At 36.7% G+C, this 23,898-nt stretch overlaps 5 protein-coding genes and 1 long non-coding RNA gene across 8 annotated transcripts; 4 read left to right on the forward strand and 2 right to left on the reverse strand.

Annotated features, from left to right (window-relative positions):
- Positions 1-2,684: 2,684 nt before the first annotated feature.
- Positions 2,685-5,724, reverse strand: LOC110861622 (RCC1 and BTB domain-containing protein 2). The gene is made up of 8 exons (XM_022110754.2): positions 5,312-5,724; positions 4,706-5,022; positions 4,565-4,642; positions 4,040-4,426; positions 3,466-3,599; positions 3,287-3,393; positions 3,073-3,203; positions 2,685-2,980 (listed from the first exon to the last, which is right to left on the reverse strand). Exons 1-8 carry the CDS (start codon positions 5,553-5,555, stop codon positions 2,846-2,848), a joined length of 1,533 nt encoding a protein of 510 aa, XP_021966446.1. The 5' UTR covers positions 5,556-5,724; the 3' UTR covers positions 2,685-2,845.
- A 1,357-nt stretch (positions 5,725-7,081) lies between these two features.
- LOC118433180 lies at positions 7,082-10,420 on the forward strand. 2 transcript variants are annotated; one of them, XM_035844862.1, is made up of 5 exons: positions 7,082-7,365; positions 7,601-7,668; positions 8,020-9,319; positions 9,667-9,836; positions 9,925-10,420. In XM_035844862.1, the coding sequence occupies exons 2-5, from the start codon at positions 7,624-7,626 to the stop codon at positions 10,015-10,017; spliced, it is 1,608 nt and encodes a 535-aa protein (XP_035700755.1). In that variant the 5' UTR covers positions 7,082-7,365; positions 7,601-7,623; the 3' UTR covers positions 10,018-10,420. The 2 variants fall into 2 exon arrangements, with proteins under 2 accessions (XP_035700755.1, XP_035700756.1); XM_035844863.1 differs by lacking the exon at positions 9,925-10,420 and having other exon boundaries at positions 9,692-9,833.
- A 649-nt stretch (positions 10,421-11,069) lies between these two features.
- LOC118433137 lies at positions 11,070-11,614 on the forward strand. Its single transcript, XR_004833206.1, has 3 exons — positions 11,070-11,158; positions 11,237-11,322; positions 11,396-11,614. It is a non-coding gene; the product is annotated as an uncharacterized LOC118433137 (long non-coding RNA).
- A 4,595-nt stretch (positions 11,615-16,209) lies between these two features.
- LOC118433135 lies at positions 16,210-18,383 on the forward strand. The gene is made up of 2 exons (XM_035844786.1): positions 16,210-16,372; positions 16,455-18,383. Exons 1-2 carry the CDS (start codon positions 16,330-16,332, stop codon positions 18,260-18,262), a joined length of 1,851 nt encoding a protein of 616 aa, XP_035700679.1. The 5' UTR covers positions 16,210-16,329; the 3' UTR covers positions 18,263-18,383.
- On the forward strand, positions 18,288-20,130 carry LOC118433146. Its single transcript, XM_035844799.1, has 7 exons — positions 18,288-18,495; positions 18,570-18,788; positions 18,864-19,097; positions 19,154-19,365; positions 19,512-19,680; positions 19,764-19,869; positions 19,939-20,130. Exons 1-7 carry the CDS (start codon positions 18,288-18,290, stop codon positions 20,003-20,005), a joined length of 1,215 nt encoding a protein of 404 aa, XP_035700692.1. The 3' UTR covers positions 20,006-20,130.
- Positions 20,131-20,947: 817 nt separating this feature from the next.
- Positions 20,948-23,620, reverse strand: LOC110861615 (kelch-like protein 41a). Of its 2 annotated transcripts, none has more exons than XM_022110748.2 (8): positions 23,465-23,620; positions 23,198-23,343; positions 23,004-23,126; positions 22,713-22,924; positions 22,511-22,636; positions 22,228-22,434; positions 21,998-22,141; positions 20,948-21,629 (listed from the first exon to the last, which is right to left on the reverse strand). In XM_022110748.2, exons 2-8 carry the CDS (start codon positions 23,336-23,338, stop codon positions 21,122-21,124), a joined length of 1,461 nt encoding a protein of 486 aa, XP_021966440.1. In that variant the 5' UTR covers positions 23,339-23,343; positions 23,465-23,620; the 3' UTR covers positions 20,948-21,121. The 2 variants fall into 2 exon arrangements, with proteins under 2 accessions (XP_021966440.1, XP_035700726.1); XM_035844833.1 differs by having other exon boundaries at positions 23,198-23,372; positions 23,465-23,607.
- Positions 23,621-23,898: the final 278 nt, after the last annotated feature.

Consider the following 23,898-nt stretch of genomic DNA (forward strand, 5'->3'; position numbering starts at 1 on the left):
TCAGGATATTGGGATATCGGTAGGGATATCGGGATATTGGGGGCATATCTTACCCAGATAATCTCCTCCCCCAGATAACCACCACTTCTAGTTAATCACCACCCCTAGATTACCACCACCCCCAGATAACCACCACCCCCAGATAACCACCACCCCCAGCTAACCACCACCCCTAGATAATCACCACCCCCAGATAACCACCACCCCTAGATAATCACCACCCCCAGATAATCACCACCCCCTGATAATAAAAATGGCACGCCCAAGACTTTTCCTGCTTTCACTTCCGTCACGGACAAACTTCCGTCACAGACAAATTTACTTTCACTTCCGTTGCCAACAGACATTCTCGCTTATAATATAGATAATAAGATATCGATGTAAACTCTAAAAAACTACGAAAAAATAAAATTATTCTTAATTAATATAATTAATCTGGATTAATTAATCTTTAATCTTCGTCATCAAAACAGATTAATTTAATCTTAACTAATTTAATTTAGTAGCGGAAGAATAATTTTAATCTTAATCTTAATCTCTGATTCGGGGATTTTTAATCTCAGATCTTAATTTTTAATCTGGAAACTCATTAATTTCCCAGCTCTGTGTATCAATTGATACACAAAAACGAAATAGGAAATTTAACCGAGTTACTGTTTTTTTATGTAATTGATTTTGGAAAATGCTCCAATTTGTTTTTCTTCACTTTAAAGTAGCACTAATGAAAAGTGGAATTTCGAAGACAAAGAATTGATTTGGTTAAGATGTGTACAGTTCGCAGAGCCGATTTTTGTGGGAACATGGGTACAAATAATGTGGTCACAAAAATAATCAAGTCCAATCAAACGCAAACTGCACTCTTAAAAAAATCAATAACCGTTGGTATTGATACGTGACTTTACCGCGTACTGACTCTACCGGTATTGATCCGGTATTGAGTTAATACTACGTGGTAAAAAATTTAATACCAATTAGTATTAAAATTATTACCATGAGGTATAATTTCAATACCGGTTCTATACCAATATGGTATAACCGTTTAATACCAAGGCGGTAGAGTCACGTATCAATACCGTTAGGTTTTTTCAATACCAATTTTCTAAGAGTGTGTGTTTTGTTCATGTGTTTTACTGACTTGTGTATCAATTATGTCAAACAATAAATATACAATTAAGTTTACATATATGTGTGTGCATTGAAATTTACGACTATTCTAAACACACAAATTAAAAGTTGTGAAAACGATAAATTAAACTTGTGGTACATCCACAAAAATGCCATACATAAAGACGACACTAATAACGCCAAAGTCTACTTAATGGGCTTACGGATTTTGGGCATAAATTAAGAAATAATACTCTCATGAAAAAAGGGCATCAAAAAATTTCGAAAAATTTCGACAGGTTATAGAGAAAGTCGTCCATGACATTGGTGAAACGAGTGGCAAAGCGCTCATGAGAAGTGCGCGACAAAGTATTCTCTCCACCAGTAGCGAAGGTGTATTTGGACTACTTAACGATTAAAAAACCTCGGTATGATCATCGTTAGTATTGCACAAAAATTTGGTTAGATTTGATTCATGCATTCATTTTCTGCAGGTGAAAACGTCCTAACACCTACAATATACGGACAACTCTTACTTTTACTCTCGTTTGCATGCGTACAAGTAAAAGCGATGATGGTGACTAGAAATACATATATACTTTTACATATTAGTGATGAGAACAATTAAACTGGAGATTTTAAAACTCGTTTGCATGCGTAAGGTAAAATGATGAATATTGGATATGGTAACCGCAAATATATAATTTAAACAAACGTCTACGTCTGAAATGATTGACGAACAATTATTTGCATGTTGATGAGTAACGCTCTATCGCTGATTACACAATTAAGATTTGGATAAGTTAAGTATTAAAAACAATGCGTGTATTTATCATGGGAGGATATTGGGTGGGAGGCGATTGCCCTGGGAGGAGATTGCAATCTCCTCCCAGGCCAATCGCTTTCCTCAGGAGGCTATTGGTCGGAGGTCATTACTGGGAGGCTATTAGGGGGAGGGGATTTTCCGCAATTCACTTAAATGATTGCATAACGTCGCGTCTGATTTCCTCTATGAATGAGCATCATATCATGGAACGGACATATGTTAGTTTCGACCGTATATCGTCATTTCGTATTACATAGACTAGAGCAGTGAGTGACTGGGGTCTCGAGAAGGCAAAAATCTTTTTTATCAAAAAATTAGACAATGCTCCAAAAGTGCATCACACGCGTGGTAAGTAAAAGTACTGTGCCAAGTGTGGAACACAATTTTCTAAAGGAGAGACATAGCCTAAAATCGTCCACGGATTAATAATTTCACTTTATTTCATCTATAGATTAAATTTTTGTGAAAATTAATTTTCCCCAGACCACACCTCCTAATGCAAAGACGAGTGGTCCGATTGACCATAAAAGTTTATAGGATCCTCTCCATGCGGTCATATGAATGTATGATGCCGCAAACCTATTTCGGTTATCTCGATCCGTTCTCGCGTTAATGCGTTATCCCACTGACAGACAGACGGACAAAAGTCTTCGCATGAAGTAGCTGAAGCTATTTAATATATACACGGCGTACTCACGACCAGAGCCATTCATAAATTATGTAAAGCAAAAATCGCGACTTCCTTGACCCTTGATTTGCAAATTCATAAAGAAATAATTTTATTAAACATAAATGTACATACACAAATAGTGAATTAATATGTTTATGTAAGATCAAGTAAGTTATTCAAATTATAATGGTTATTAAATAAAATGGTAGAATTTACCATTTTAATAATTCCTCATAAATTGGAAACTATTGATTAAGCAAGGCTGCCGACATTTTTTCGAATGCATCCATAAAGCCACGCCAAGGCTTCTTCTCAGGCGACGAATTGTCCCCAAGGACTTGATAATCGGCAATAAATTTCATCGCTTTCTCCTCCAAAGTCTACAATGAAATGATATAAATAAAATTCCAACTAAATATATAAATATGACATCAACAATTAGTTAACTACATATTTAATTAATATTTCGTACCGAAGCGTTCACGGAGGAAGCGATTCTCGCAAAAAAGAAAGCATTTTCCTCGCTGATGTTGTTGATCAGAATTTTCTCACATTCGTTATGAAGTTTGACTTGGCAATAAAAGTCGGCCAATTTCATAAGTTCTAAAAAAGAAATAATTCAGAAGATAACAGGGTTGTCTTTAAAATTGTAAAATACTACAAAAAATAGTGACTGTCAACCATACCAAAAATATTTTCATCCTCGTCCTCCTTGAATTTAATCAGATCAGTGTAAATGTAAAAGAGCAATGCTTCGAATACGTCGTACTTCGTGTCCTTGACCTCAATCGCCCTGCATGCAAAATTTGGATTGGACGCAAAGAATTAAAATTTTTCGAAAAAAATAAGTACCAATAATACTCACGATGATGCCCCTCCCGTCGCCTCCATCCACTCGCGGCTGAACATAATTTCGAAATATTCACTTCTTTCGGCAAGAATGCATCTGTGCGCCGTGATGACTTTCCCTTCCACGGAAAAGGCAACGTCGGCAAGTTTCTGTAATGGAAATAAGGCAAATGTAACTTAATTTCTTATGAGATTTTGCAGTCAGCATGTGATCGATTTTTTTTGGGGGGGGAGGGGGAGGGTATCTTATCCTTCCCATGTTAATGCTAACATGGGGCATTTACGTCTCACTGGCGGGGGTAGGTAGGGGTCAAAACTTCCCGAAAATCCATCACTTGCTTTATCAACATACATATGTATAAAAATAGATACTCTATTTATAGCCGGGTCTAAAAACAGAACAGATCCAGCTACAATTACAAATCGGGTATAATTAGAGACCCGACTAATTTTTTTCCATTATACACGAGTTAAAAAATTAAGGAACAGGGATTCAACGAATACCATAATTAGATACAAGCCTATTAAATTTTGAAAACTTAGACCTGGCAATAAATAGAGTATTTACGGTAATCTACATTCATGTCTACCTTATTCTCCCACAAGTTGCAAAGCACATCACTCGCTTTGTTTCGTGTTTTTACTTGCGCGGAAATAGTCTGGTACGACGTGTCCCCATTTTGAGAAAAAAGTTCATCCATTGACAAACTACTTGGCAGTGTGAATGAAGGAGCGTGGTGCGATGCCTCTGGGAGAGGGGAAGAAAGCACAAAGCGTGCGTCCTTATTCAACTCGACCACAAAGACCTTTCCTGGCCAAGTACAGGATGCCATATCTTGGATTTTGTGATCCTTGAAGATCGTCTTCCATTCAGTCGTCGTATCGCCGCCGGATATCAACCCTGGATGCTTGATCTTCAAATAGCGCATTTCTCCTTTTAGAGTGAGTGCAGCAATGAAGTCAGAACCTCCCGTTACCTACGACACGAATTACTAAATTAGACAATCCGCAACCAATTTCGCAAAATTATGTGGTATGAAAAATTATGTTATTCAAAATTTTCATTTATTTGTGCCACAGATCACTAATTCTTTTTGCTTTTAATTAAATTTTACCTTTTTAAATGGTACGGATCCCGCGATCCTGACTTTTTTTGGCATCGTACCGCCCTCGCCCGATATCCATTGATACAACTGTTCCCAAGATTAGCAGACAGTTAAAACTTTGCGCAAAAAAAAGTAAAGCATAATTCTCACCATTCCTTTTGAAGTCAAAGCGACGCCGGTGAGCTCCACGCAGGCGATAGAGATGACCTCCTGGTTGCCAAAGTGTTCCTTTGGAATTTTCGTCCAGGTCCAGGCTCGCCTCCAATTCTCGGATTGAGTTAAACCCCATTGATGGACATCCCCACCCACACTTAACGCCAGGATCCCCTCGAATTCTGATAGTGCGATTTGACGTGCTTGGACCCCCGTCAAGCTGCCCGTCACGGGTGCAGGGGGAACCCCCCAGTACCAGGAGAAGACTTGTCGGTCCACGGTCACGGCAAAGTTGATGGTTCCAGTGACGAATTCTATAAGGAAAAAACAAAAATTCTATAAAAAAAACAAGGATGGTCAAAACCCTGTCAAAATACAGTATTTTTTAAGCTCCGTTCTGGATTTCCAGGGATGTTACACCCACAAAAAGATGAAAATCTATGTGAAGAAGACAACCAGACAGTCGAAAATACAGGTTTTGAGAAGAAATTAACTTTTCATGGCTGTCAAAATACATTTTTTCACTATTTTAAAAAACAAAGTATGGTAATCTCGGAATACCAAATTGGTGTTACCAATAAGATTTTCAATAAAAATGTTTACCTTCCACCTGAACGCCGGAAAGTTCCGGAATTTTTAAAATCTTGCAAACATCGTCGCCCTCACGGACGAAGGAATACGTTTCGTCAGTCATGGTGACGACTAATCCACGATTGTAGGCGGCAGAATGTGCCAATTTTGCCGTTTTCAAAATTTCCTCTCCATCTGGCCCCACGTTGCGAAATATTTTCCAAATTTTCAACTGTTTTTCGGGAATGACGTCCGACGACGGGGTGGACGGCTCCATTGCTCCGAGTTCAATCAGGGAATTAAGTAAATGTGATATTTTAACTGGATTAGGTAAAATTTGTAGTTAAAAAAGTGCAAGTTGATTATTATAATTGGACAAAAAATGCAGCCAGCTGCAGGAATTAAGTTTGAGACGGGTGCCACTCTTTTTAGTGCGGATATTGACTCAATATCCCCACTCATAACATAACATAATATCGAGACTGTTATCTTATCTATGTACAAACCAAGGAAAAAAAGGTGACCACGTTTTCATGAAATACATGAACTAACTTAAGGGGAGATCCATAAATTATGTCACGCAAAAAAGCCCTTTTTTAGGACCCCCCCTCCCCTGTTGTCACGCCTTTGTCACGGTCGTCGTGACCCCTCCCCCCCCTCTTGTCACGTCACGCTTGAAAATCTGAATTTTTCCGATACCTAGGAAGAATAACATGTATATTCGTATAAAAGGGGGCGCGTAGTGGTTGTAGGTCGAATTGCATAATTAATTAGGGATATATGGTACATATGTAAGGTACATAATGGTACATGGTACATAAGGGATAAATTAAAAAGGGATAATTATACGAAAATCAAAATTACATTTTAAATTAAATTTTAAACAATCATTTAGTTGTGAAGGCATTTTCCAATACCCTTGAGATAGTCGAAGGTGTCAAGATCAGTGTTGTCGGTGGAGTCGCTTCTCCAGGTCACTGTAAATTTTACGCTGTGGCTCGACTTGCCCAGATTTCAATTTTTCGATTTCCAAATTCCAATGGCTTTGCTCATTTTGTAAAATTTCAATGGCTTTCCACATAGTATTTATGCGTAAATGCCAACCCTCCACGGCATTGTTGGTATGTACGAGGGACTTTGTCGTGAAATCTAGAGTAGCAATTGTTGAAAAAATGCACCAAATTTTTCACTTATTGCTATACATGGTTTTAATTGTTAACATTTTTAATCATGCAGCTGTCTTCAATTAGTACACATTTTTGAAACTATGGCTATATGGTTCTTTCGGACGAATTTTTTAAATTGTGCAAATTTTTGGAGATTTAGTAACGTTTTTTAACTGTTTAATGAATATCTGCAAAATTATGATGATTTTTGGAAATTATGCAAACTTTATACTTTATGGCATCATGAATTTTAATTTTTTAATGTACAAACAATCGAATATTGTGCAAATTATTTGAAGGGTTGAACAAAATTTAGAAACTTGGTTGAAAATCATAAAATCTAAACCTTGGTTGAAATTTTGGATGCATTTGATATTCGGCTGGACTAAATTTCTAAATAATTGCGAAACTGTAGTTTGGTCATAGTCGAAGAATGAAAATTTGAGTTAAAGTTTGCATTAAGTTAGGCCTAGAAAACGTGATGTCACGGATCGGCCGAACCCCCCCTCCCCATATGTCACACTTTGTCACGGATGCTTGGCACCCCTCCCCCCCATCTTCAGCGTGACGTAATTTATGGATCACCCCTAAGTAGTTGTTCTTCAGTTCTAAATGTTCTTCAGCGAGGTTAAATTAATTCATGCTTCCAATTAATAAGCTGATTAAATAGCATATTTGAACTTATTACTAATTAATGATTAGAAATCACCAAGTAATTGGCGAATTTTGTAATTTAATTAATTAGTATACTTAAATAGTAAAAATCAACCCAAAGTCTCAATTAGAGACTCTCTAATCGCAAAACAAGGTGAGAACTATTCGCGCCAAGCCCAAAATTTCACTCTGGGTTTGAATTTCACCTAATTGAGAGAAATTCTCTCAGAGAATCATCTGGGTAGGAAACTAAAAAAATAAAAAGTGGTAAGGGTATATTCGTTTGCATTATATAAATATTTATGTATGGAATTAAAATTATATTTAATAAGAATTTGATAACCCGGTGAGTTGTAAAAAAACGTGTTTAAAATTCGGAGTTTCGGAGCATTGTTTTATTTTAAAGTTTTTCTCTTGGGAGTTTAGTTTTTCGTAAAAACGTTAAAAATTCCTACAATTCATATGAAATGTGCACTAATAACTGTATTCTATGATTTAATAGTTTCCTAGGACGGGTTGGAAATCATGGATGATTTGTCGCCGGAATCTCAAGCCTTATCAAATCCCGTTGTAAGTTGTTAATTTTTGCAAAACGAAATGATTATAAACTTATCAAAAGTTAACCTCCCACATAGCGTCATATTTATGTTGTACATTTTCGAAATTTTTAGTACCGATTTTTACTAATCTCTGAACTTTTTGAGTAGATTCCTTTCTTTGAAATTAGTTTTCTGCAAATATAAAAGATATAATTCTGAAATTAATGGGTATAAATATTTATGAAAAGTTTAGTCATCTTTTCAACATTTCTGACACCAATTACAAAACCTTTTCGGTACAAAAATTATAATAGCAAGTTTTTAGAATAATGCTGAACACGTGGACTACAAACTTCTAAATACCTCAAATCATTTTTTACAGATTTTGCAAGAAATCTTCCAATACAAATCCCTCTCCGGAAAAGACCTCCGTCTCGTCTCCAAACTATGGAACGAAGTAACCCTTTCCCTCCCAAGACCAAAACTTTGCCTCAAATTGAACCACTCCTTAAAGCAAGCTTGCTGCGACCCGTCCAAATTTCTCGACACGATCTACCCCACCCTCTCCACCCCCAAGTTGGCCAGATTTATCAGGATCTCGGCAGGATGCACCTACCACGTCCAACAAGACCCTGAAGGCATCCCCCACTCTCGAGGAGCATCTGACGTCTCTGCAGAAAAACTAATTTCCACCGTGTGCCAAAAATACTCGGAAACCATTCAAGAAATCAAAATCCACTCGAGACTCGTCGTTCTTCCCACACTTTACGAAATCCTGTCTAAATACTGCCCAAAATTGAAGCGCTTAAGTGTCACGTGTCCCCGCCGGCGGGGCGGGATGATGGATTCCACGTTCGATTCCCCCCTCCCCAAAAAGTCTAATCTTGAATACATCCGCTTCATCTTGGACGATCCGCCCCACACCTTTATGCAGCAGGTTTTAAACGCCGCGCCAAATTTGAGGACGCTATTCATCGTGGGAAATTTATACCCGGATTTGGACAAGAATACAAATCTTTACCGGCTTTTTCACTATGGTCGGGGCAAGAATGGAGCGCGCGGGTCCACCCAGGCGTTCAATGGAGGGTCGTTAACGCGATTAATTTCGCAAGTGGCGAATTCCTTGGTCTATTTGAAAATCGGGCTGAACACGGACCAAGGAAAGTATTGCCCGGACACGAATCGGGATGAATTTACCCTGCCGGAAAGCATGCCCAAACTGAAGCAGCTGCATAACAGATGTGTCGATATTTTTAAATGTCCCGATGGAACAGGAGGATTGATTTGGGCGGGAAAAAAGTTTCAAAATTTGGACCAAATTATATTCGGGTGTAGCGTCGCGGCGGCGGGGAAAGACGTGCTGGATACATTTTTGAAGTTGTTCAGTTCGAAAGTTGTCTTGTCAAGGACCGTGAGGAAAATCGTGGTTCAAGACTTGACCGAGAGTTTGGGTCCGTTGGCGAATTTGAAAATTGTCTACCCCTTCGTGACCGAGGTGGAATTATTTTTTCTGCACATGGGGGGTACGCTCCAGGAGGAGGTGAATCCGGCCGTGTTTAGCAGTCAGCTCGAAGTACTACTGAAGAGTGGAGGGTTGACGAAGATTACGTTCAATATGACGCTGGAGCTGAAGCTGTCGGACTTTGTGAAGGCACTGTCGGACAATAAGGAGTTGTTTAAAGGTATGTGGAACAAGTATCTGGATTTAGGTTAGTTTGTCATGGAGCATTTAACTACAAGGGGCACAAGATTGGAAAAAAATGAGGCTTCATAAAAATCGCAAGCTTAGGTAGAACCAGTGGCTGCCGAAGCGACTGTGGGACCATAGGAATTGCTGAATGGGGGAGGTAAGGGTTTAACATGGGCAGATGATGGGGACATCGATTAACCGTGGGGACATTGTACCTTTACCTTTGACCCCACGCTTGCGGTTAGGTGATTTTTTTATGAAAAAATCTTACGACGCTAACAAAATCTGGTAACCGTCGCTACTGATTTACGATACGAAGGAATAATGAATACCGAAAAGGCCTCAAGCAACTCTTGCTTCTCAGAGAATCTCCCGCAAAGGATATTGCCGATGACTTGTACGAGTCTGGAAAAATGGAGAAATACGGTATTAAGGATTTCATCAGAGAGTTCGAGAGCGTCCTGTTCGCCATGAAGGAGCTGGAACTCGTAGTGATTTCCGGAGTAGTAGTAAGTATAAACTTGAGTAATTAAATTTTTAATATATTTATACATAATTGTAGAAAAACTAATCAAGTAATTTTGCTTTGTTTCCTAGTTGCGTGGACCGACGGCTCAGCTTATTATAAATTTTATCCGTGATGAAAAGTTACCTGTACAATTTCTGTTGGGTGGCGGAAATACTGATTGACATCGCTGTGTTCTTCCTTCTGCGTTATTTTTTTACTTCTGCCTGCGATGATCTGGTCAAAAGTGTGAAATTTTCTATAAAATGACGCACTCTAAATAAAGTTTCGTAAAATTTACTTAAGCTTGTGTAAAATAGAGGAAGACACAACAAGTAGGTCAAATTTATTTGATGTTTTGCTCAACGGTTGGATCAATTGTACCGAATTTTTGTATCATCCTTTATTTTACTCAATCTGGAGTACAATTTACGCGACTTTATTTAGTATGCTGAATATTCAATGTAGAATTATAGTACTTCATTATGTATAAGCATTGTTTTGTTTTAGTTTAAAAATATTCACAATTTAAACTTCGTAAACTTGGTACAAATAGTTTTAAAGCAATACATTTTTTTAGTTTATTGACTTAGGTATTAGATATGCATATTAATATATGTGAAACCAACGTATATTTATTTATTCATATATATTTGTGTACAAACTTGAAATTTTGAAATGTCCAAACAATATAATTAACAATTAGTTTTACGGATGATCCATGAGGATATGCTAAAAATGGAATAAAGATTAGGAAAGGATAAATTAACGCTGTTGGGTACATGGACTATCAAATCTATTAGTGTAATTTGCTTAATTAAATAGTTCTATATGTACATACACTCTTAAAAATCCGGTGGAATGACATATCATTCCACCGGATTTTTACGGACCAGCACATAATACATACATATGCATGTACTGTACATAACCTTATTGTTTCAATAATTATTTTTTATGTCAACTTCCTGCTTTTAGTTTATCTATGCATGTAGGTCATCTAGAATTAAACAGACAAATCGAGGCCAATTCCTGTTCACTTCGCCATACGCGAAAAGAACATCCACGTCTCAAATTATTTATCACATGCTGAAACTGACCATATTTTTTTGAAAGTTTGCAATAAAACTAGATTCTCACAGCTATCCGGAAAACTGAAGGGATACATATTTCGTTAGTGGAGGTATTACGAAGCTTCCTTTTCTGCCGATTTAATAATTAAAAAATAATAATTTATCAAAATTTATCCTAATCCTAGAGATTTGCTTATCTTCTTCCAGTGGAAATTCCCTACTTATCAACGAGAATGTCATCAGACGGACCGATGTGCGTAAATTATTCCACAATTTTAATTCCCGTACAAGTATGCATACTAATGTTACCTTTCAATTTAATGAATTACAGCCGCGGACATCATTATGAAATCCCTTCCTTATTTACATATGCCTGTTACTCAGAATTTCTGGTGGACACACTTCACCGAGTCGTGGGTAAATTGATTAATAATCGCAAAACAAAAAGTTCAAGGGTACTAAATTATCTTTAAATTTTCAATTGAAACAGGATTCACTGGAGCAAACTTCTAAGCTGATTTTTTTAGGATCAAGATTCTTCGAATCTTGAGATTCTAGACGATTTTCGACAATCAAAAAACGGTGGGGGAAGATCAGAATAGAATTAAGGATAGTTAGCCATTTGCTCATCAAGATTTCAATATTCTTGTAGGTACATACAATTTTTGAAAGTATGCAATTTATATAAACCGAGGATTTCTTAACTTTACGTCATGTTCAGTATAATATTGACTCATAGCCTTTATTTTATGGTTACGTTATGCTTCATTGAAAGCAGACTTGCTAGTTTGGGTCAGCGCACCACACTGCGAACCACACCGGCCAAGTCGGAAACTTAGCGCACCACACCGCGATCCACACCGGGTGTGGTTCGCGGTGTGGTTCGGTGCGCATATTTTGCGAACCAGTGGTGCGCCGATCCACAAACTAGCAAGTGTGATTGAAAGCATAAAATATGGAGAAATCGGTATTATCTCCTGTTTTAAAATTACCTATGTACCGTCAACCGTAGAAATGTTTTGTTTCGCAACGTGGGAAACGCATGCAGTCTGACTTTTGGGTAGAAAATAGCCACTAGAATTTACATGTTAAATATTTAGTTTTTTCACGACCGAAAAGTCTCATTTTTTTTAGACAATACCTGGATTTCTTGTTGGTCCAATTAAATTGTTGATTTCAGGATGATGTTACATAATTTATGTAATCAAGATGGTCAGTTTACTATATATGTATGTAGTAAACTAGTATTTTAGCTTGTGTGTACACGAGCAAAATTATACAAGAATTTGCAATTTTGTAGTTTGACAAATTCTTAAAAAAGTAATCTCATAATACGAAAATTTTGAAGAAAATGATACACTTTCCGGACAGAATGGCAGGAGATTTTATTCCCACTTCCATTTATTGTTGGAAACGAACCTGCGCTTTGTCGCCATTTACGAAAACCACTACCTTTACACAACTCTGTGTAGAACCTGACGAAATCGAGATACCAGAATTATCTATTTCGCTATACATATTTTGCATGGCTTTCCATCATGGAAATTCCATGTCTATTTCAAGTAAATGCATGTCAGTAGCTCGTATGTAAGAAGTTACTTTCAGTTTCACTCTATTTTTCTGCAACTATATACATACATATGTGTAAGTCCTGTTGTAATGGATGATCTAAATATGTACACATGTATTTATATGCATCTTATATGGATTTTCTTAATGGATGATAGACACTTTGATTAGCACTGTTTTAATCAGGTATGAGGGTATGTGAAATAACCACCTTTAAATATTATAATTAAATATAATACAGTATATGATATAATATTTATTGTGTATTTAGAAGATAAATAAGTAAAATTAATTATGTGTTCTAAATAATATCCATATTACCATAGTTTTTTGGTCGTTAAAACTTGTAAGCTATAAATACAAATACATATCTATGTATTACATATTTATGTATGTACATATAAAATAAATAAAAAATAGGTGGAAAATTTGGAATAAGCAAGGAAAAAATGTGATATTTCTGACTTTTAACTGCTATTTTTTTCATGGTATGGTATGGTATGATTTATTTCACTACTCTTTTAGGTCTCCGGCCCATAGAGCACAACAAGAAAATTTTACATCATTCAGTAATTATAACTAAAACATGGCATGCAATATATAATTTTCCAATCACGAACCGGATATCCTTCACCGAGTGACTTTCTCTTGGGGAAAGGTGATTAGCAGGGTGAAAATGCAATTCGCTATGAAATTGTAGCTGAGGAGAATTGCCATCTTTTTCACTTTCTGGACAACCCCAAGCCGTACGCCGAACGGTTGTAACCCCGCTATTCTTTTACGATCCACTTTTTTATCGGATTTCCTCTGTTGCCGAATTTTCTCGCAAAGTTTATTCGAATTTTCGAAATCGGCGGTCAACGGGAAGAGAACCAGGGTGAGGACGACCACCCCGTTGTTGGCCAGGACGAGGAATGGGACGTATTCGAAGATGGGGAGAAACCCGTGGCAACGAATGGCGCCAAAGGCACATAACGTGCAGATGACGAAAGGACAAAAGATTGGGAGAATGGGGGCCACAAGGGGAATAATGGCGTTGTTATAGTAGGAAATTAGGATGTGAAAATTTTGGTAGTTCGAGATCAGCAGAGATGTCGGGATGCTTCTGGTCTTCCTGAGATTAAATGTTTAATCAATGATTTAATTAATTATGTATTACTTATTGATGTTAAGATTGTTGTCGGAAATTTGCGAAATAATTTTTCAAGACGGTTTAAAGGCTTTACTTAAATTAGGTGGTTACTTCATGAGATATAAATTTTTAATTAACAAAAAATGGAGATAAATATAAATTAAATCGTATCGAGGTATGATTTTGAAAAAAAATTACATTGCAAACCAAAGTTGAGGCACTAGCAAGTTCGCAATTTGAATTTTCAAGCCATTTTTTTGCGAACTTGCGAACTCGTAATGAATACCCTTAATAGATATTTAACCTGTATGTGCTAATTATATTTTTACTTTCCTCTTTTTATTGGCGAAATTGACGTATTTCATCTTGAATTAATGCATTAACAAAAAAATATGGTTCCTTAATTTTGACCAAAACACTAAAAAACATCGTAAATACATATCTAGTTTTTTATATGTATTTTTTTCGATTCAAAATTCAAAAAGTCGCACCACAAATTCTTCATAAGTATTTCACCAAATGTTCAAATAGTTTTGAATTACCCATAAAAATATTCCACCCAAACCGCTGTCGGAATGAGCGTTGGTAGTATCGTGTATGTATCAGTTGCCATGATAATCCAGGCTGTTGAGGCCTTCACGTACACCTCGATTCCAATGAAGAGAGTAAACAGAAAGTAATTATTTTCCCAATTTTTCCCAAATCCGGGGATTAAGGAGTACAAATACTGTGGCTTCGTCGGAGCCACAATGAACATCAGAGTTACGGCGACCGTGTATAATATCGCGATGTAGATAAGAACCAAGTAGAAAACATCGATCTTGTTGAATTTCCAGACCAATTTTGCAATCTTGAAGGCTTTATACTCTGCAGGATTTAGCAATCAAAAATATTTGCAAACACAAATTTCGCAATTTGCTGTATCTACAGTATAATTAAAAATAAGTAAAATTTACTCAAGGTTGAGGATGACCCAAATTTATCCAACGTTGAGCAAAATTTACCTACGGGTTGGACAAATTTTAGACAACGGTTGGGTAAATTTTACCTTTTGGTTGGGTCATTCTTGTTTACTCTAACTTGAGTAAATTTTACTTATTTTTATTTGGCGTGTAACTGTTAAAAATCATTTACATATTTATTCAATAAGGAATGAATAAACTTAGATATTTATTCATTATTCCATAAATTCATGAAAAAACGTGCCAATAATTTTTGCAAAATTTTTGAATATTGAGTAAATAGTTATTCATTTCGTACTCATGAAGAATTAATGCATAATTTTTAATTTTATGTACAACATACATATGCATCAAATGAAATAAGACGAATTTGAGATACCTAAAGTGAATAAAAATGAATAATGATTAATATTTATTGTAGATTTTGAATATCTACGTGAATAATGAATGAATAATTTATTCCAATTTTTAACTTGATGAATTAATCTTTTAATATGGAAATTTTTTAAAAATATATATATATATGGTTTGTTAAAAACAAAAAAATAATAATTGCACACACAAATTTTGTAATTTGCAACCATAGTGCTCACCCCTTTCCAAATTTCCGGCGAGCAGTTTGACCCCCTTAAACAATGCAGCTACCTCCTCCTTCTTCATATACGCGTTGACATACCCAATTAGGCCCCAACCGGTGATAAACATCCAGAGCAGCAACCACAAAATGACGGGGACGGATGGATTCGGATCACTAAAATTTTGCACGAGACGCCAAAACAGGAAACACGAGTACAAAAAAGAAGTCACTGTTCCAACTGTGAATGCAATTTTTCTCCGATGAGTGGAATGAACGGTGATGGAATTTCGTTTAAAATCCCAGTCGTACGGACTGCTGCCAAGAGAGGAGCAAAGTTTTACGGAAATTTGAATTATTTTGAGGGTACGAGGATTAAATATCGCTGAAGTCATGATGTGTGAAAGATGTGCTGTAAAATTTCGACAAGTTTTTTGAAATATTAGCAAAATGTGAGAAACCGTATTCGATAGTCGGAGCTGCCGGTGCTACAGTTATATGCAACTAAATTGATTGATTCTATGCAAATCCAAGTTGCATATATGCAACTTATCGATCATTTGATTATCTATGGATAATCGAATTTAAGTATTTAAAGACGTCAGTGGTGCAATTCCTTACGTAAAGTTAAGGTAATTGCACCTTATCAATACGTAACTAGATATATTTGTAAGACGGGTATCATTATACCTAATTACATATGACTATCCGTAGAAGGAATGCGACTCATGTAATTTACTAATTGAATTGTAGCTATGTTTAGCTACGAAATATCGATATGGATTGCGTACATATTTTTGGGCTTGAGATAAGTGCATTTGGATTTTGCATGATTATCAATGTTCCAGAGTTAATCGCCCGGAACTATTTATATCCCAGGCTGCACCAACCGAGAAAATCACATGTATTATTGGTGTCCCCGGTGTCAATTTCGTGTTTGGGGCATTATTCGTGTAAATATTTTTTTAAACACGTTCGTAACACGTATTACAAAAACGACTTTCAAACGGATTCTTTATCACCAATTTTCTCGTTCATAACACATGTACAACCCGACAATTACAACAACCCGAAACTCGTGTTTTCGAACACCAGAAATTCACGAGAATTTCTAGTGTTGTTGGTCACAGAAACCTAAATGCTGCTCTCTCCGTTGTAAAGAAAGAGGGACAATTCTTTAGTTCGAGATGAGTAATGGAGAAAGCACGATCAAGAAAAATATTCCGAAAAGTAAGGCAAGGAAATTCGGATTTTGCATTAATTTCAGAAAGTGCAGAAAAAATAATACCGCTGCCCTCGTCATCCTTGCCAGAGGCACACACACAGAGTTCACCATCACCCGAATATTTGATTTTTGAAGCAGATGACATCTCGGATTATTCTGACAATAATTTATCCACGCAGTCAAATCTAAGTGATAGTGATTCTGAACAGTCTAATACGGAAAGTAGTGCAAGTGATTTAAGGGGGTGGGCACTAAAGCATAACATTACATTCTCTGCTTTAGGAGATCTGCTGGAAATTTTGAATCGACATCGTAATTTTGATTTACCGAAAGTTCCTAGAACACTTTTATGCACTCCAAGATCGACTACAATTGAAAAGGTGGAGCCTGGCGAATACGTACATTTTGAGTGGATTTCATCCGTCGAAAAGTTAATTCAAGTTCCAACAGCAGACTATATTAAAATTCAAATTAATATTGACGGAATCCCCCTCTATAAAAGCAGCACAAGACAATTCTGGCCCATTTTAGCGAAAATTGTAGAATATAATCAGGTCGTTGTAATTGGAATTTATTCTGGTTTTGGAAAACCTACAAATATTAATAATTTTTTGAGACAGTTTGTCAACGAATTCAACACCATAGAGCAATCTTCGAATTTAAAACTTAAAATATCTGCAATTGTGTGTGACGTCCCAGCAAGATCATTTATTTTGAGGACAAAGTGTCATAATGGTTATAGTTCTTGTGGAAAGTGTGACATAAAGGGTGAATATTTGGATAATAGAGTTACCTTTCCACCAGGAAATTATAATTTAAGAAATAACGAAAATTTCCGATCAAAATTAGATACAGCACATCATAATCAAGCCTCAATAATAGAATTACTACCCATTGATTTAGTAGAAGATGTGCCAGTCGATTTTATGCATCTTGTGTGCCTGGGAGTGACCAGAAAATTACTATTTTTATGGGTGAAAGGAAAAAAATGTCCAGGTCGTCTGCGTCCTTACCAAGTTGACCAATTATCCACTAATTTGCTAAAAATCAAAACCTCAATACCAAAAGAATTTTCAAGAAAACCACGTCCAATTAGAGATCTCGAACACTGGAAAGCAACTGAATACAGACAGTTTATTTTATATACTGGCCCCACAGTTTTGAAGAAAATCCTGGCTCCTCAATTTTACCAGCATTTTTTGTGTTTCCACGTAGCCATCACGATTCTTGCAAATCCTAACACTTATCTGAGTAAAAATAATTATGCACAAGAGCTACTAATATATTTCGTTAATAACTTTGGTGAATTATATGGGAAAAAGTATAACAGTCATAATCTTCATAATTTACTACATTTATCCCGGGATTGCATTCGACACGGTCCCCTTGACCAATTTAGTGCTTTCCCGTTTGAAAATAAGTTACAACAAATAAAGAGATTGGTGAGATCTCCATCTCTCCCCTTGCAACAAGTTTACCGGCGGTTAGTTGAAAGAGAAAAAATAGACCTGTCCTCTTTCAAGCAGCCAGTTTGTCAAGTATCGTTTTTCCAAGTCGACATTAATTCACCCGAGTGTTTCAAAGTGTGTAAGTCTGCAAATTTCGAATTATCCAACAAATTAGGGAACAATTTTTGCAAACTAAAAGATGGAACTATAATTAAAATTCACCATTTTGTTAGAGGATCACCTTCAGAATTATTTGGACAGAAGTTTAAAAAACGTGAAGATTTTTTTCAATCTCCTTGTCCTTCTTCTTTAATTGGTGTTCAACTTATCTCCGACTTGAGTGCAGTACGAAGATTTAATATTAATTTAATCGAATCAAAATGTGTAGTACTTCCATTTGAGACTGAATTTATATGCTATCCCTTGATTCACAGTGAAATTCAGTGAAATTAAGTGAAATTCACTTTTTACAATGCCGTACTCTATAGTTCATTTTGTTGAAACTGACGAGGTAGAAATTATCCCAATCAATTGGCTGTCAGCAAGTAAAAATAAATGTTGGTGGCCGCCGTACAACTCTTCAGAACGCCAATCGAAGGCCGTCATGAGTGGGGACACGCCAAATCAGCAAGTTTGGTTATCGTTTGACGTAAAAGTTTTAGGCGGAGGCAAAATATTTGGTGAGTCTTTTTTATTGCATACATTGATAAAGTTATTTATAAGAAAGAAAAATGATGTTTATTTGTTTGTTAAGGTTCTTATAATCAAGCAAAAAATAATGTTGGAAAAGCATTGGGAGAAACTGATCCGGAATTTGAGAGCGACTTGGAAGTAACTGGTCGAGGGCAACGACACAAGAAAACTGTTCATCTACCATCGCCCGGCGACTCCGATAGTGAAGAAGAACCGCCCAAAATGAAGCAAAATCGTTCTATTCCCACGAAGACAATACCGCCACCACCACAATATTTTAGTAAGTTAAAATCGCGCATTTTTTATATTCCATTGCACCAAAAAAGTAGTATAATAAATAATACTGTTTATCCAGGTTTAGTGGGAGAGGGCTTTCAATCAGAAAAGGAAGACGGCCACGAATCAAGTTTACCAGGACCGAGTGACCCCCCATCGCCAACTAATTCACAGCAATACCAAGGCACACTCTCTAGCGAGCAAGTTTTATCTAGCTCTCACGAATTGGAAAGCCGTTCGATTCCTCAGGCAGAGGACATTGATACAACTTTCGGCAGAGATAATGGCACGTTACCAAACGCAGGAAATTTAGGTAGGTGTGTGACAATTTATGTAATGTCTCAGTAATAAATAACTTGTATTTTACAGAATTCCAAAAGTGGATGGTACGTCAAATGAATGTGATGAAAGCCCAACTGCGACAACTACAGGAAAGCGTAGACGTTTTAGTGAGCAATTACAATTGGGGGACCAAGACGGGTGGTCAAAACGAAAAGTTTCCAGTGGGTTTATTACCAGTGGATGATGAGTCTGACTTGAAGAAACTCGAGGATTTCGCCAAGGCATCAAGAATCACATTGGTAAAATATTTATCAAATAATATTGCGAATTACCATGTGGCGTAATATAAGTATTATAATATAAGTAATAATATAAGTATTTATATAAGTATTATTCATGTTGCTATTTTTAACTATGCATATATTAATTGTTGCAACTTTGACAGATTACAGAACTGCAGAAAGGCATACGTGCGACCAAGGATGTAAAGATTGCTACACAGCGGATACTAGCCAAGTTGCTGACAGATAAGTATGCATCGTCATACAACTGGATTGGTTCAAGAGGACCGAAGTCACCTTTTTCAAAATCATGGATGAAGCACATTATATATGGTAAATTAGTTGTATGTGAATTAATTAAATATATAATGCGCTCCTTTAAATTAAATTCACCAATGAAATTGCTGTGTTTTCAGAGGCAATTCAAGGACTGGAAAACTTGGGCAACGCTGACGACGACGAGATTTGGGAAGCAATTAAAAATTGGCTCAAAAATTCCAACAAGCGTATTGAATCGGATAGGTAGGACAAAATGCAATATTATTTGTACCTATTTATAAAACTTTCATAATTTTTACTTTATTTAATTAGGAAAAAGTTGGAGAAGTCCAATGCAGCTCTTCCATTAAGAAATACTGGACCAGAATCAGACAATTGATTTTTTTCACAATTTTTTATTGTTATTTGGATTTAAAAGTTTATGTAATGTTAATGGTCAGTAATAAATCATAATTCCCGCATCTAATTTGCAAATAAATCTCGTGTTCTGAACGTATAATTTCACTTTTTAATACGTGTTTTTTTGGGGTTATTCTCGTGATTTGGTCGCGAAACTCGTTCCTTCAACACGTGTTTAGAACGAATAAGATACGTTAAAAATCGCGACACTTGCACCCAGTTGAGCACCAAATCTATACCAGTCTCCCACGTCGCTAACACGAAAACTGGGGTCGCCAGATTCGTTAAAAATTGGTGATAATCTCGTGATTGTGCAGCCTGGGATATATACATTCAGATATAAATTTCTAGAAGTATAGAGCTGAGCTGCGTAATTTCTCGTAATTAAAATGAATAATTATAGATGATAACTATAAATTGAGAGGTTTTTCATAATTGAAATAACGGGTAGAAGATAGAGTTTTGATCACTTCCGATGCATAAATATGTATATATACATATGTACACATGCATAAAATAATGCTCCTCCGAACATGGATTACATAAATATGAACGTCACATGAGGTGAAACAATTACGAAGTTTGACACACATTTACCGCTTGTGCCAATGGGTACATACATATGCACATTTAATACCCGACAATTTGTATCACGTGTAATTGAGGCTGTATGTCTAATTTCAATCAATTACACACAATTCCATATAAATTTTAATGTGTCATACAAATATCAAGGACTTGCTGGCCAGTAAAAATAAAATGGGTCCACCCTTCCTAAATTAAATACTTGTGGGCTAACTTGCTACCTACACACTTTTACAAATGAACTTGGCAAAGACATTTGACAAGTGAAAATAAATCCTTCTCACAAATCTTTAAATTTTGTGCCTTAACCAAATAAGGACTAACCAACATAAACATGTAGATATTACTCACTGTATTCATTTATTAGTCAACCAGAAAATTCATAAAAAATTGAACATGGAAATTAAATTATTTAAATGTATCGACGTACATATGTACTCAAACTTAAAGTATTATTGGAAACTATGAAGAAGCAAACATTACCAAAAAAAGTGGAAAAACACTTCACACCTTAAATTACTTTAAACTCCAGCTTCTCAATCAACCCATAATTAACTGAAAGCCCGTCGCCATCCACTCGTTTAATATCAATAACGCCTTCAGCACTACTTCCCTCCATATTTGGATCATTGGGCAATCCTGCATAATTTGTAATCACCCTGTTGTATCCGTTGGCAGAAAATAGTTGTTGTGACAATTTCTGGTTTTGCCTGTTGGCGACGGTGCATCCAGCTTGATGAAATCCAAGTTGACCGGTAAAGCCAATCGTCACCTCGATCCAACCGTCCAAGACGTTAAGCCTGCAAGGCGGATTAACGGAAAGGCGCAAGTAGGCATTGCCACTCTCGTAAGTATCGAATTTGCAGACAATGGTGTCCATTCTCCTGACTTCATTAGCGAATGCGACAGTGCACTTAATCAAATCATAGTAATGAACGTATCCAGAAGCAGAATATAAATCAAAAACTTCTTTTGGGACTGAAATTGAGTTCATTTCGACATCTTCGTTTACGCGAATTCTGAAAAATATAATATTAACGCTCAAGATAAATATTACCACCACCCTTGCTAGCTATCCGTTCGGCTAACCATCTTCTAAGTAACTTGAAGACAAATCGTCACCATCGGAGGTACATAAAGTATGTACTATATTGTTGGGTGATGATTACGTTTTTGTCGCCAACGGAAATTGAGTAAAAAAATCATGCACCACTCAAATGCTACGCCGTAATTAAAAAAAATCAATGGATCGTTGCTGCATGAGTTTTTGACTTGTTTTCCTTTGGTGACGAAATATCTCTCTTAATTACATAATACTATCAACCCCCGCTGATGCTGATTTATTTCAAAAATTAGTGCGACAACATTTTTCTGCGTCTATACTCACATAATTGTTTCACCTCCATTCGCACCTCCAGTACTTAGGCTTTGAATCACTCTTGTCCCCCCGGAAAATCCCCGTGTGAGAACGATGTCCTCATGTCCGTATTTGCGCGGATTTGAAACAAATCTTCCAGCTGGGAGCATATTTCTAGCAACCAGTGTAAATTTAGTTGTAAATTTCAATGATTCAACTCATAGATTTGTCTGATTCGTCATTTAAAACTTCTTACTCACCTTTCATTCAGCGGGACAAGAAAAGATGTCAGCAGTTCCATTGACTCCTCCATGTTGAGAAGTTTCTTTGGCGTGACTTTCAGCGCAAACTCTTTAGGATTCATTAATGGAAAACGGACATAATTCAACGGTTTAGCGAGACATCTCCGAAGATTTTCAGTATTTGATGGATCCAGAGATTGGCGCGTGCACTCGGCTAGGCCCCACCTGTGTATATAGAAATATGCTACAATTAACCGAATGGCATACTCGCATACTTAATTTACATATTAGAAATGCTCACCGATTCACGGCCTCAAAGACCTCCATCTCATTCCTGACCTGGAGTGAATCCTGCTGAATAATTTCGATCAAACATTCCAGCCGCAGGTTGGCAAAGAGGTCGAACTCCAAAATCTTTCTGGCGTTCCTGTTCGTGCACAGATACAAAAAACGGTGTAAACATGAAGTGTATAGTTTAGATACCACGGATTTTAAAACCTTACTTGCAAATGAATTTGAGCGTGGACTGAATAAAATCCCCGTGAGCATATTCCATTCCGCTTTGAAACAAAGAAAGTACATTTTCCACGGTCAAGTCCCCCTTCAAGACAGCTGCGCACTCGTCCCTTAAACCGTTGACTTCATATTGGGTCGCAAGCTGCAATAGCGGCAATGCGTCGCCCATTCGTACGCCCGACTTGCCAGTGTACAAATACTGCAATTAGACGAATAAAAATTAGCCATTTTCCACTTTTTAACTCAAATTACACTACTTTGATTGTAAGTAATTTTACCTTGAGAAGCATTTTGAACACACGAGTATCCACATTTTCAATAATTAATTCCTCCATCGTCGCCTTGAACCTTCCATTCAGCACGGGAGAGCCGGCCTGAAGAAATATTCGGTGGACCGGAATCTGCCCAACAGTAAATCGTAGCTAATTAATGATAACAGTTATTTAATAATATTTAGACAACTTTATCTAACCTTTCGCTCTTGTGGGCGAAAATCCAGAATAAAATCACTTTGAAAACCTTTCTCGAGCAGATTTCCTAGTCGATCCCCATGACTTCCGGTCCAATCCCATTTTGGTTTCCTGACCTCCGACTTTTCTGGTCTGGTACTCATTTCACCTTGTAAATTAGAAGTTGTAATTGAAAACCTGACGTTTAAATGCAATTTAATAAATATGAAGTTATAATAAAGCAGCGTATAAAGGATACAAAGAGAACTGATCGTATTTTATATTTTAACCTGATGAATGAATTGGCTTAAAACGAGTTAAAGCTTTCACTTTATTTTCGAAACGTTTTGTTGAATAATTAATTAATCATGTTCGTTTGCCTGTGCGTAGCTGGGAACTGAACAAGTTGTTTGTTGGCCAGCAAAGCAAATAGAAATCTTGCCACGATGTCAAGTTGTTCCTTTGTTTCCCATCGCAATTTCTCCGCTCATGATTTTTCACTCGATGACTCGCCTCACACCGTTTGCAATTTATTATTTACCACCAGTGCCGTATCTGTCCTTGGTCCGGCCTGGAGAGTAAAATTCTGGTCCGGCCTTTTATGTGCAAAATTATTAAAATTGATTCAGCGGATTTCGGTCGCTTATTTCTTATCCAAGGCTATCGTCACAAATACAGAGGGTGTCCCATTTATTCGTAGAAGGGTTGAATAATTTTTTTACCC

Source organism: Folsomia candida, unplaced genomic scaffold (genome assembly GCF_002217175.1).
Source record: "Folsomia candida strain VU population unplaced genomic scaffold, ASM221717v1 Fcan01_Sc043, whole genome shotgun sequence".
Classification (NCBI taxonomy): Eukaryota; Metazoa; Arthropoda; class Collembola; order Entomobryomorpha; family Isotomidae; genus Folsomia; species Folsomia candida.